This window comes from Populus alba, chromosome 13 (assembly GCF_005239225.2).
Source record: "Populus alba chromosome 13, ASM523922v2, whole genome shotgun sequence".
NCBI lineage: Eukaryota > Viridiplantae > Streptophyta > Magnoliopsida > Malpighiales > Salicaceae > Populus > Populus alba.
In genome coordinates, this window is record NC_133296.1 from 2,511,878 (window position 1) to 2,525,650 (window position 13,773).

General features: G+C 33.8%; 1 protein-coding gene across 1 annotated transcript; it reads right to left on the reverse strand.

Annotated features, from left to right (window-relative positions):
* Window positions 1–2,612: 2,612 nt before the first annotated feature.
* On the reverse strand, window positions 2,613–6,967 carry LOC140954454 (uncharacterized). The gene is made up of 8 exons (XM_073404046.1): window positions 6,551–6,967; window positions 5,956–6,358; window positions 5,209–5,331; window positions 4,409–4,620; window positions 4,179–4,327; window positions 3,757–4,041; window positions 3,554–3,633; window positions 2,613–2,749 (listed from the first exon to the last, which is right to left on the reverse strand). Exons 1-8 carry the CDS (start codon window positions 6,965–6,967, stop codon window positions 2,613–2,615), a joined length of 1,806 nt encoding a protein of 601 aa, XP_073260147.1.
* Window positions 6,968–13,773: the final 6,806 nt, after the last annotated feature.

Sequence of the window (13,773 nt, forward strand, 5' to 3'; positions counted from 1 at the left end):
ATAAATTTTCATTGTAAACATCATCCCAATTGAAAAACATATCAAAAACATTACACTTTGATTCCTTAATATCATTGACATCAAAACCTTAAAAAAAAAAAACATGTTAACAATCATAATTTATATGAGAATGATAAATTATAAATCTGTTTACACTTCACAGATTAGACTATTTTTGCATATTTGACACCAATACACCAAATGTCTTTTTCAAAGAGTTATTTCCCTATCAAAGTTTAGCAGCTATATCAGATTATAATAATGAAAGAGGGGGAAAAACTGAAAACATATTATTCTTCTTCAAGGTCAAAAGCTGACTTTATACCAAATTCACAAACTTTATGCTGTCTATGGTTGCTAGCAAACTGATCACTAAAAAAATACCTTTTTTTTCTCAGAATCAAAACAGTTTCTTAAGGACCCTTTTGGCTTCCATTAAAGGAAAGGCAAAAAAGTTCTAACCTTTGAATATCATGCTTTCACCCTTTTACTTTTTGCTTAGAATTCATACTTTTGACTCTCTCATTACAGTTTCTTAAGGACCCTTTTGGCTTCCATTAAAGGAAAGGCAAAAAAGTTCTAATCTTTGAATATCATGCTTTCACCCTTTTACTTTTTGCTTAGAATTCATACTTTGACTCTCTCATTAATTCTTAACTATTTCCAAGCAACCAAGCAAAGTTTCTAGCTTTAAAAAAATTACTCTTAAATTTAAAAACATATAAGGAAGAAGAAGAAGAATACTTACTCTTGAGGAACTGATTAAGGAGAGGCCTGAAGAGAATATATAGAGAAGCTTAAAAAAGCTTAAGAAATTTCGACGAATTGATCAAACTGAATTAGAAAAAGGTAAACTTGTTAACAAGAACAACAATAATAATATTGACAATCTGGTAGAGAAAAAGAAAGAAATATCGAAAGTAAGAGGGAGAGCACTAGAGAAACAAAATTGTTGTCTGCAAAGAGAAGCAAATTATGAGACCAACAATAGACATAAGGGAGGTGATTGGTTTGCTAGATCTGGAGGTTAGGTGTGGTGACTGGTGTGTGCCCTGCCCGTGTGGAAAAGGAAGGTGGCTGGTTTGTTAGATTTGAAAATGAAGATTGAAGCCTTATTGAAGGTATACCAATTTGCAAGAGTTAGGAGATGAAGATTGATTAATTTGATTTTGTTAGACAGTTAGATTTGGCCATAAAAAAGGCTGAGAGTGTGAGAGATTGAGATTTGAGAGTTGTGGCTTGTGAGGGTTGGGGGGCGGCTTGTGAGGGCTAAGGGGTAAGGACATTTGCTGGATGTAGAGTAAAGAGAAGATGGGTACTGCTAATGCTAAGGTTAAAAATTAGAAAGCGCTTTTATAATATTTTGTTTTAACTTAATCGGGTTGGTTCGTTTTTTTTTGTTTTAGGCTTATTAAACCAAAACTGAACCGAACTGAAAATTTTAAAAAATATTCTAACCAGTTTAATCGGTTTTTTTTATAATTCGGTTTTTTTGTTATTTTTTTTTGCAGTTTAATCGGTTTCTTGGTTGTTTTACTCACTCCTATGTAAAATGCTTAAAAAGTGATAATATCTTCCATTTTACATAACCGTTCACGTACCATATAATCTCTGATAACTAGTTAGAGTTTCTAGTGACTATAATACTAGATTACAACTCTTTAAACAAGACTATTTCCCATTAAAAAACAAGATGCTAGAAATTTGTTTTTTTCATTGAATTATTTTTAAGACTGCCATGATATTGAGCACGATAATATAATTATTTTTTTTAATAAAAAATAAGTTGATCTAACTTAATCAACCACTGCGAAGGCTCTTCCATGTAATTCCATGCATCACTGGTTTCTGTGTTATTTTATTCCAACGTTCTAGCTATTACTGCATTGTATAACCCTTACCCATCAAAACTTACTCAAGCCAACTCAACTGAGTGAGTATTTCTTAGATAGTTATTGAAGCAAATGAAAACACCAAAATTAAAAAAACAGTTAATAATTATGTCAAATAATCAAAAGATTTTATTTTATATATATATATATATATATATATAATAGTCTTAGGGTTCTTTTAGACATTGATTGATATTATCTTGGTTCATTCTCATTGCATCCATAACTATATTATTGTAAGGAATACTATTATAATCTACAATTCCATACACGTTGCTAGCACAAGTAATCCTTCATATAATCTTATCCATCGCAATCCCAAAACTTATGCTTGAGAATAAAATGCAAACAAAACTGATGTTTTGTTTTTTCATTTCTATTTCATTTTCGATGAACAAGGTGCAATTTTGTTAAGCTTGAATGAAAAAGAAAGTCCAAGCCAAAACCAGACAAAGCTACAAAGGAAGTGGCGGTAACCCAAAACAGGAAAGAAGAGTAAATCCAAAAACAAATAGTCTACAACCCACAAACAAAGACAAAAAAAACACAATACTGAGAGGGGAAGGTCATTCAGCAGCAAGAAAATGGTCGGGTGCAAGATCATTTAAATAGTCAAACTGTCAAGAACATTGCAAAGAAACACAATACTGATGAGCCAAAAAAACTGACAACCCCGTAGAGCAGCCCCCTTCCATAGAAACCAACAGCCCTCAAGAAACCTTATTCCATTGAAAATTCAATGAGCAGATAAATACTTGTGACGAAATAAGCATTCTCATAATCAGACTTGAGGATCATTATAACGTCATCAATACCAGAAACAGATATCTCATCTCTATCTTTATTGTTCACTTTCTCTAATGTACAGAACCAAAAGGAGAAAATAAACAATTAATTAACAATCAAAACCTGAAAATTCAAACACACAAACACAGCATAATCCCTAAAAATCTACGAAAATTACACCTCATAACAAGAAACAAAACTGTTGAGAAACCTTTGATCAATAACAAATCAAAGCTTTGTAACTCTCTGTATTTTCCCTTACTTGTATTGAATGAACTTGGCTATATATATAGCCTTATAGTAGTAAATGAAAACAAAAGGAAATATCACGTGTGCAGTTTCTGTTAGCATTATAGTTGCTAACAAACGGCTTCATAACAGAATCTGTTATAAGGTAAATAACAGAATCAATTATTGAACAGTTACTGATTCTGTTATTTATCTCCTACAGTTATTCACGTACTCCACCTGTCAATTCTTCCCCTAAACTAACTGTAATACATAGTTAGTTTAGCTTAATAGCTCTACACATTCCCATCTAACTTCTGAACTTTAGGAAGGATTCCAACTTCAATGGTTTTGTCATGATATCTGCAGTTTGTTCTTCTGTTCCACAATGCAGCAGTTCAATAATTAAATCATTAGCAAGTTCTCTTAAGAAATGAAAATGGACATCAATATGCTTGCTTCTCCCATGCATGACAGGATTCTTTGACAGTTTAATAGTGGAGCTATTGTCACACATAACTATGGTGTTCTTCTTCTGAACATGTCCCAGTTGATCCAAAACTCTGCCTATGTGGTTGACAATGTGACAATTGGTTGTTTCTTTGATAACCAAGACACTGTCCCTGAACTTAACAAGAAGATGTAACCTGAAGTGCTCTTTTGATCATTTAAATTACCAGCATAGTCACTATCGGTGTAAGCAATCAAGTCATTCGAGCTCCTCTTCCTGTACATAATTCCATAATCGAAGGTACCTTTTAGGTATCTCAATATCCTCTTGGTAGCTTATAGGTGTAGGTCTGTAGGTCTAGCCATGTAAACTAAGATAGGACGAGTTGAAGTGAGATACATGAGGCTCCCTATGATTTGTTTGTAAAATGATTCATCAACTGCAACTCCATCTGCATCCTTGCTTAGCTTGGAACCTAGAACAATCAGGCTATTGACTTCACGACTTTCTATCATTCCAAATCGCTTCAAAATCTCGAATGCATATTTCTTTTGACAGATGAAGATACCATCACTTTGTTGTGATACTTCAATGCTAAGAAAGAACTTCATTTTTCCCAAATCAGTCATCTCAAACACTTGCATCATTGAACACTTGAAACTGCTTATCATTTCTTCATCATCACTAGTTTATATTAAATCATCAACATAAACACTTGCAATAAGCATTTTCCCTTCTTTGCTCTGTTTGGTGAAGAGTGTCTGCTCATTTGGACATTTTTCAAACCCTCATTGATAAAGTAATTTTCCATGCGGCTGAACCAAGCTCGTGGAGCTTGTTTTAGGCCATATAGTGTCTTATGCAACTTGTAGACTTTGTCCTCACTTCCCTTGACCTCATAGCCCTTTGGTTGTTCAATATACACATCTTCGTTAAGTTCACCATGGAGGAAGGCTGACTTCACATCCATCTGGAAAATATTTTAGTTTTTTTGAGCTGCTAGAGCCATTATCATCCTTACAGTTTCAATTCTTGCCACCAGAGCATATACTTCTGTGTAATCTATTCCATGTTTTTGTGTGTAACCTTTAGCCACCAAACGTGCTTTGTGCTTCTCAAACTCTCCATACTCATTATACTTGGTTTTGTAAATCCATTTCACCCCAATTTTCTTGACTTCAGCAAGTAATATAACTAATGTCCATGTCTTGTTCTTCTCTATAGACTTGATTTCATTGTCCTTAGCCAATCTCCAGTTTGCATCTATCATAATGCAATGGATCACTTGACATTATCAGAGCCAAATCTTCATCTTCAGAAGAACTGAGGCTCTCCCCAGTAACATAATCCTTCATCCATGTAGGAGGATTTCTCATTCTTGTACCTCCTTCATTATCTCCATTGTCTCTATTATCAGTGCATACATCTCCCTCATTAGCTTTAATGTCTCTTTATTCAATGCTTGCATTTCCCTCATTATCCTCACTGCAATTATCCTTATGTTCAGTGTCATTATCATTAACACCATCTACTCTTCTCCATCACTATCTCCCCATTCTATGTCCACCAACATCTACTTTTCAAAGTTCTCATCCCAATCCCATTGTTTCTCCTCTTCAAATATCACATCTCTACTTACCACTACCTTTTTTTGTAATCGGATTGAATAGTCTATAGCTCTTGGATTCCTCACTAACGCCCAGAAGTATACACTTAACACTTCTATTGTCAAGTTTAGTTCGTTGTACCTTTAGCACATGAACATGTGTTATGCACCCAAAGACACGAAAATGATCCACAAAAGGCTTAATTCCATTCCACACCTCTGTTAGTGTGATGTTTTTGACCAACTTGGACATCTATTCAGCACATAGTTGCTCCAGTTCACTGCCTTTGCCAAAAGTGCTCTTGGAACTTTCTTCTCATATAGCATTGCACGAACCATGTTCATTACTATTCTATTCTTTCGTACAGCTGCACCATTTTGTTAAGGGGTGTAAGCAGTCGTCAGTTGCCGTTTAATGCCATGTTGTTCACAGAATTTGTTGAATTCAAATGAGGTGAACTCGCCTCCTCTATCTGTTCGGAGACATTTGATAGATAGGCCTATCTCATTCTCCACCATTTTCTTAAAACACTTGAAATGACTCAGTGCTTCTGATTTTTCAAACAGGAAATATATCCATGACTTTCTATTGTAGTCATCTATAAAACACAACGTGTATTTCTTGTTGCCTTAGGACATGGGAGTAATTGGTCCGTAGATGTCTGCATGGATGAGACCTAATACCTGATTTGCTCTTCAAGAACTCTTTCTTGGTATAGAGTCACGGTGATGCTTCCCCATGATACAGTTTGTGCACAATTCATCTGAGACAGTAAATAAGGGAAGGCCACGTACCATTGACTTGCTATACAGGGTTCTTAAGCCTTTGTAGCTTAGATGTCCATATATATGATGCCAAAGTTATGACAGATTCTGCTGGCTTTGTAAGTTTGTGTGAAAGCACTCATTGTGTTGTTGCTGAGATGTCTCTTGTGATTTAGATAATAGAATGAATATTCTGTTGGCACTCATGTTTGTCTTAATGATTAAACCTTTGTGAGGGTGGTAGATCTTGCATACTCCTCCTTGTATCAGAATTGCCAAACCCTTCTCTTGAAATTGCCCCATGCTCAAGAGATTGTTCTTGATTTTAGGGACATAGTATACTTTAGTCACAGTAAGGTTTATTCCATTTAAATGCAGCTTCACACTTCCTTTGCCCATCACATTCATTCTGGTGTTGTTTCCTAACCTTAATAGTTGCCAAAAACTATCATCAAGCCAACTAAACATGGTTCTATCTCCACACATGTGGTTTGAGCATCCTGAATCAAGGAACCATGCATCTCTTTCTTTAGCTTTGTTTTCTTCTACATAGGACATTAGCAACATCTCCTCTTCCTCATCAATATCCTTGGCATAGTTAACTTTTTTGTTCCAAAAGGGGCACTCATACTGGAAATGGCCCAATCTATGGCATCGATAGCATTCAATTGTGGCTTTGTTGAAATTGTTGCTACCGCTGCCCCTTCCTCTTCCTCTACCTCTATAACTAGTCTTGCCTCATCTTCTGCCTTTCCCTTCTTCTAGAGTGACCTTCAAAACTTGTTCTTCACCATGATTTTTCCGAAACTTCTACTCATGCACAATTAATGAGCTTTGAAGTTCATCCACAGAAAGTTTGTCAATGTCTTTTGACTCTTCTATGCAGCAGACAATGTAGTTAAATTTTTCTGTGAGGGTGCGAAGAATTTTCTCTACAATTTTCACATCCTCCATCTCTTCTCTATAGACTCTCATCTTGTTTGCTGCTGTCATGACTCTATAAAAGTATTCTATTACTCCATTGAATTTCATATCCAAAGTTTCAAATTCTTGCCGTAGTACTTGAAGATGAGACTTCTTGACTCTTGCATTTCCTTCAAATCTTTTCTTCATGGCATCCCAAATATCTTTGGCAGTATCCTTCTTTAGACTTGTGTCAAGAACCGTGCGATCTAATGCTTGAAAGAGGTAATTCTTCACTTTGAGATCCTTTAGTTTCATCTTATCCATCTTCTTCATTTATGCATCCGTTTGCACAAGTCCACTTGCTGGCTCATCATAGCCAATCTCTACCAGTCCCCAGAATTCTTTTGAGCGTAGGAAATTTTTCATAAGCATACTCCAATGGTCATAGTGACCATCAAACCGAGCAATGGAAGGTTGCACAAAATTTCCTTCGCTAGACATCTTTCTTGCATTCTGTGTTTGGATGGTTCAAAGCTGCAACTCTGATACCAATTGTTGAGAAACCTTTGTTCAGTAACAAATCAAAGCTTTGTAACTCTTTGTATTCTCCCTTAATTGTAATGAATGAACTTGGCTATATATATAGCCTTACAGTAGTAAATGAAAACAAAAGGAAATATCACGTGTGCAGTTTCTATTAGCATTACAATTGCTAACAAACGGCTTCATAACAGAATCTGTTATCAGGTAAATAACAGAATTAGTTATTAAACAATTACTGATTTTATTATTTATCTACTACAGTTATTCACGTATTCCACCTGTCAAAAACTCTAATTAAAAGTTAATATTTTTACGTTGCCAATGTCATCAATTTTCTTTCCCACGAAGTACAGCATCCAAAAGCGGCAATTTTTTCGAAGTGGGCTTTGTGTTTCTTTGTTTGGTTTCCAATATTTTCTCAAAACCCTAAACTACACACACATAACCCCTCAAAATTCATAGATTTGGACCTTGTCCCCTCTTAGAAAAAAAAAATAAAAAAAATAATCAAAGCTCATCCTTTTGACATGTCAATGTCATAATTCATCTTCGACACGAAGAACAACATTTAAAAGAAGCAATTTTGGAAGAGGGTTTTGTTTGTTTCCGGACATCTTCCCAAGAAACTACCAGAAAACGCAATTGAAGAGGGAGAATAATAAGGAATATACCTCTCTTTGCCTGAGAAGGAGAAAACCCTTAAAAGCTCTGTGACCCCACTTACAGCCAATTTCAAAATCTGTGGGGTTTTAGTTCTAGTTTGGCTCTTCTTTTCATTATCTGTTGCTCCTGAGCTGCATCTAATTCCATGAATTCTCTGCAAAATTAATGCAAGTAAATTGCCTAGAAAGAAGAGAGAAATTCAACTTGAAAATTGAAACTTCGACAGAATGAATAATTTGAAGGGCGAGTCCCTCGCTTTGTTACCTTAAAAGTCATTAAGGTTGTTGGATTCAGGAGCATATTCCCGCCATTTTTGTAACAGACATGGAATGGAATCAGTTAGTCAGTCCATGTAAGTGTCATTTCTCTATTACTGGTAGCCACCAATGATCTGCCTCGTCAAGGATTTTTGCTTAGCTTAGCTTTTCTTTCGGGTAGTGTTGGGAGTGTGAAAATTATTATTTATTAAAGTATTTTTTTATTTAAAAATAGATAAAAATATTATTTTTTAAAAAATATATATTTTTAACATTAACCCATCAAAAAAATTTAAAAATATTATTTTTAATGAAAAATATTTTTTTAAAATACATAAAATACAACTTTAATCACAAAAATAAACACCCATCTACTCCAATCCAACATGTTACTCAAGCTTTTATATGTTAATTTTGAAAAAATGTTAAATGTGTGTATTAAAATATATATTTTTAAGATATTGCTTTGAAATGTATTTTTTTCAAGAATAACAAATCTACTCCCATATCCCATCTATCTATTTATTTCTTTAATATAATTGATGAATTTAAATAAGATTCTTAAAAAAAAGAAAAATTACTAAAATAGAAACATACCGAAATAACTGAACTAAGATATTTTAAAGAAAGAATATAATTTTTTTAAAAAAGTTTTTGGTGAATAAATAAATCAATCAATAGACAAAAAAAGAAAAAAAAAAAAAAGAAAGGAAGAAAAAGAAAGTGATATAAAATATTGGGTTGCGTGTATTGTCCTAGCTCAGGCATGAACTGGGCTGCTCCATGAAACATGTTCCTCTAAGGCCCCTTTTTTTACACCGTTAGCCGCAGTCTAGGCCGAAAAGAAAGAAAGAAAGTGAACCCACAAATCAAACGGTTAGAATCCAATTTTCTTGACAACCAACTGTTGGTATTTTAATATTTTTAAAACAAAAACATAAATGATTCTTAAGAATCAAAATTCTCGTTTTTAATTTGCTCTTATATGCTCTTATTAATGACCAATTAGTCAAATTGAAAGAATTCAATGGATGAAGAAAACATTACAAAAAACAAAGAAAATAATTTTCGGATCTGATATTCATAAGATAAAGTTTATTTAATTTAAATATTTATTTTTCTGTATTTTTCAGTACTTGGATGAGAAAGACTCGTTGAAAAATAGTATTAGAAAGAGAAAATTGTTAGTTGAAACCGATTCCAACAACAACAAAAAATATCAATATTGATATTAAGGGTATTTTCATCAAAATAAAAAAATGGCTAAATTTTAAAATTATATATATATTTTTAAAATAATTGTAATAAAATACATAATCGTGTGCGAAACCAAATTAACAATTAAAGATACATATATTGAATTCCTTATCTTTTTTCTTCATCCTTCTTCAATGTTGGGATTTTTGTATTTTTCTTCGGTTCATTTATTTTGAACTTGCATATGTTTTAATTTGATTTATATAATATCACCTCATTTAAACATCTTTAAATTTGCTATTCATTTGATTTATATGACTTCCCGTGAACCTACAATTGCAAAAGAAAGAAAGTATAACCAATCAACCTGCAATTAAACTAGTTCATTATGATTCACACTATAAATGACCACATCTATAAATTTATTAAAATAAAATATGATCCACACACACACACACACACACACACACACATATATATATATGTTTGTGGTAGAAAAAGACACGGAAAACAACAGCCCGCATGTCGGATGTGAGAATAGATAGGCTGAACATTGTGGCTCTATTTAACTACTGTATACATGATGATTTCATCACAGAACATTTTCCATAAATACTTACTTTATCATTATTATCAATATCTCGATGTGAGAATGAGTTTCTGTTTTTAATAATATCTTTGTGTTTATGTTGTTAAAGAGAAATATAAAACAATTCTTGAAATCTGAAAACGATTCTTTGTTAAGCCCACAGATTAATTCAATTCGTTAAATTCTTTGTTTCTTTACTTATACAATTAAAGATAGATATACTGTCTTTTTTCTCCATCCTTCTTCAATGTTGGGATGATGCATAGCATACTAACTACTGAATTTCCAAGTACTTCATGATGCATCTATAAGCTTTTATCCTTCTTCAATGTTGGTGTCATAACCCAATTTTTGATCCTTTTATTTTAATTATTATTATTTACTGAAAAATGATAAATAAAAAATAAAAAATGATGATGAAAAACAAGTGAAAAATAAAATGAAGAATGAAATAAAATTTGGGTTCAGGGTGACATGATTAGAAGTTTAAGGATTTTATTAAACTTTTGACTAGTTTAATTAATCAAATCAAGGTTTTAATTGGAGAGTTGATAAGTTTTGACACTTAATTACACTTGGAATTAATTTAATTACTCCAATCAAGGGTTTAATTGGAGAATTGATAAGTTTTGAGACTTAATTGAGCTTGAAAAAGGTTTTAATTGGAGAAATGATAAGTTTTGAGACTTAATTGAGCTTGAAATTAATTTAATTAATCCAATCAAGGGTTTAATTGGACAATTGATAAGTTTTGAGACTTAATTAAGCATGGAATTAATTTAATTAATTCAATCAGGGACTTAATTGAAAAAATATCAAAGTTTGGGGGTTTAATTGGGGTCCAAATTGCAAAAATTAAAATCCAAGGACCAGCTTGAAAATGGCGTAAAAATGCAAGGATTCAATTACATTTTAACCAGGGGTTTGATTGCAAAATTATAAGAGTTACAAGGACCAAATTCATAGCCTTTGGAACCAGGAAACGGGGTCGTTTTGCAATGACTGTTCACCGTCTCTTTACTCTGGAACAGCTCTGCCATTAAAGGTAGAGGTGTTTCGTTCGTTGGCAGCCAACGCGGATATTTCTTCATTGAAGACGTCAGTTACGGAGCATTTAGGAGGCCAGCCATTACCACCACCGAGGCTGCCGTTGGCTCTATAAAGGCTGAGCAAAGGCGACCTCGCACCGGGGGGGAAACACTGAGCAAGACAGAGGGAAGAAACTTATAAAACAGAGACAAACAGTAGTACACACAGCAAAAACAAAGACCAATACAAGAAGAAAACCCAAAAAATCCCACGTTAATATCATCGTCCTCTCAATCGCCCCCCTCCCCTGCAAATCAGAAAAAGGAAGAACCCAAGCAGCGAGCTGTCACCTTCACCATCACCGAAACAAAAGGAAAACAGAAGGGGAAGGTCACTGTGCTGCCAGCCTCCTCGCAATCTCCAGAAACAGGTAAGTCGTTCTCATCTTTCTCTTCATTCTTGTTTAAAATTGTGCAACTGAAAACTGTGCGAAGGTAATTTAATTATCTTCGTAAAGTTGATGCACGCGTGAAATGGTTTCACGCGTGCATTTTAATTAACTCAGCCGGGCCACTAGCTTGGGCCAGTGGCTGGGCTGCCTAGCCCCTTTGGGCTGAGCTGGGCCCGACCCAAAAAATATAGATAATAAAAATTAAAAAAATAAAAAGTGTAGAAAAATTTTTGCATGTCTTAATTACGCTTATTCTTCACTGAACGATAAAGCTATGTTGAAGAAAAGTTTTTGCATGTCTTAGAAATTTTTTTATCAATGTACTAATGTAGAAATAAAAATTTTGCATGTTCTTTAAAAAATATTTTTGTTTTTTATTATTCGCTGATATCAGGATTAGGAATAATATATATATATATATATATATATATATATATATTTCAGGCTATGAATATTTACCAACGTCAGAGTTGGAATTATTCGTAGTGGAATATTTACCAACGCCGGAGTTGGAATTATTTGTGGCGGAACTTTTAATTGGAATTATTCGTAGTGGAATATTTACCAACGCTAGAGTTGGAATTATTTGTGGTGTAATTTTTAATTGGAATTATTTGTGTTGGAATATTTACCAACGCCAGAGTTAGAATTATTCGTGGTGGAACTTTTAATTGGAATTATTTATGGTGGAATATTTACCGATGCCAGAATTGGAAATATTCGAGATCAAATATTCATTGACGCCAGAGTCAGGAATATTATGATTAAACCATCATTTTTAAAAAAAATATATAAAAATATAAAAAAATACATATGCATTGATTTAAATTTATTTCGTAGGTTTATTCATTGAAATTAGAGTCAATAATATCATACGTTTTTACACACAAATCAACAATTGTTTTTAGCAATGTAAGATTGAAACAACAATGCAGCTTACCTCAGGTAGGGTGCGTTAGGGGTGCTAATACCTTTCCTAGCATCAACCAGTCCCGTACCATAAGATCTCTCTTGACCAGTTAGGGTTCCTAGTGACTATAATACTAAGTGGCGACTCCTTAAACAAGACCTTTTTCCTAAAAGAACAAGATGCCAGAAATCTGTTCTTTTTCCCTAATCAAGATTATTTTTAAGGTCGTCGCAATGTCGGGTGTGACAGAATGACGACTCCACGGGGGACTTGACTAAGCTTTGCTTTTTGTTTGTTAATTGCTAAAATGCTTGTTATGTTGTGTTAGGAGGTTGTGGATTTTTATTTATTTATTTATTATTATTTATAGCTTTAGCATCCATATTTATTCATATCATTCATACATATATTGGATATAGATTTGTGCCTCCACGCGCCACTCATTTAATTATTCATCATATCAACTTTAAGTTAAGTGCGGGAGTAACAGTACCCCAATGGCTTTAGCCTAGGTAAGACTCGCGAAACCATCCAACTCTCGTTTGATTGTTTACTTGGAAGTGGTTGATATGCCAAACTGATATTACTCAATGCCTCTATCTTCACACTACTTGTAAGCCTTATATCGACCTTTTAAGGACGATCACTAAGCATGCAAGAGACCTTTTGAGACTAGATAGTGACCTACCTCAAGCATTTTAATGGCTAAAACTTAACATATGACATTTTCATGACAGGGTTTTTGACATAATGGTTGTTAATCATGAGATCACCACTGTTGAGTATAAGCTTGAATCTGAATCATTGCATATGGTTGAGGGGGACTGCCTTAGACTGGATGTTAATGGAATACCACCACTCAAAGATGTGAGATGCATAATAAATGACGCAAGCCATTTGTTTCCACTCACCAAATACTTGGCCGATGAGACAGAATTTACCAAGATATATGGGAGGATTTTGCATCTTTTGAAAGTTTCAGTGCTGCCATTAGCCATTAAAGCTTTAATTCATTTTTGGGATCCTGATTATTGATGCTTTGCATTTGGGAACATCAATATGGTGCCTAGCATTGAAGAATACGGTGTTCTGACAGAATTTCTTGAAGATATTCATAAGGTATATTTTTGTCACAAAGGTGAGAATGCCATAGAGGAGCTAACCAAGTTGCTTGGAATCCATCAAATGAGCTTATATAGAGAGAAAAATAATTATGGTGGTCTAAGATGGAAGCGACTAGAAAAGTTGTTGATTGCTAAAAAGTCTAATCCAAGTGCTAAATTGGAGGGATATAGAATATTGGCTTTGGGGATATTTAGGCTAATCTTATGTCCTTCAACTGCTGGGATCATCAGTTTAGAAGCAGCAAATTTGTTTGTTGAGTATCAGAAGACCAAGATTAATCCTTCTGCCGCAAAAAGACTAGAAAGGGTTCTATGAGATGTTGTGTTCCATTATTATTCATCTGGTTGGTAAGCCATATGGAATCCAAGACACCAT

Excerpts from the sequence above, each read along its gene's own strand:
- LOC140954454 (XM_073404046.1), bottom strand. The coding sequence starts at position 6,967 with ATGAAGAAGATGGATAAGATGAAACTAAAGGATCTCAAAGTGAAGAAT. Across the intron at positions 5,332-5,955 it reads GATCTACCACCCTCACAAAG|CTGTACGAAAGAATAGAATA; the intron begins GTTTAATCATTA and ends AAAATGGTGCAG. Across the intron at positions 4,328-4,408 it reads ATGGAATAGATTACACAGAA|ATGGATGTGAAGTCAGCCTT; the intron begins GTATATGCTCTG and ends AATATTTTCCAG.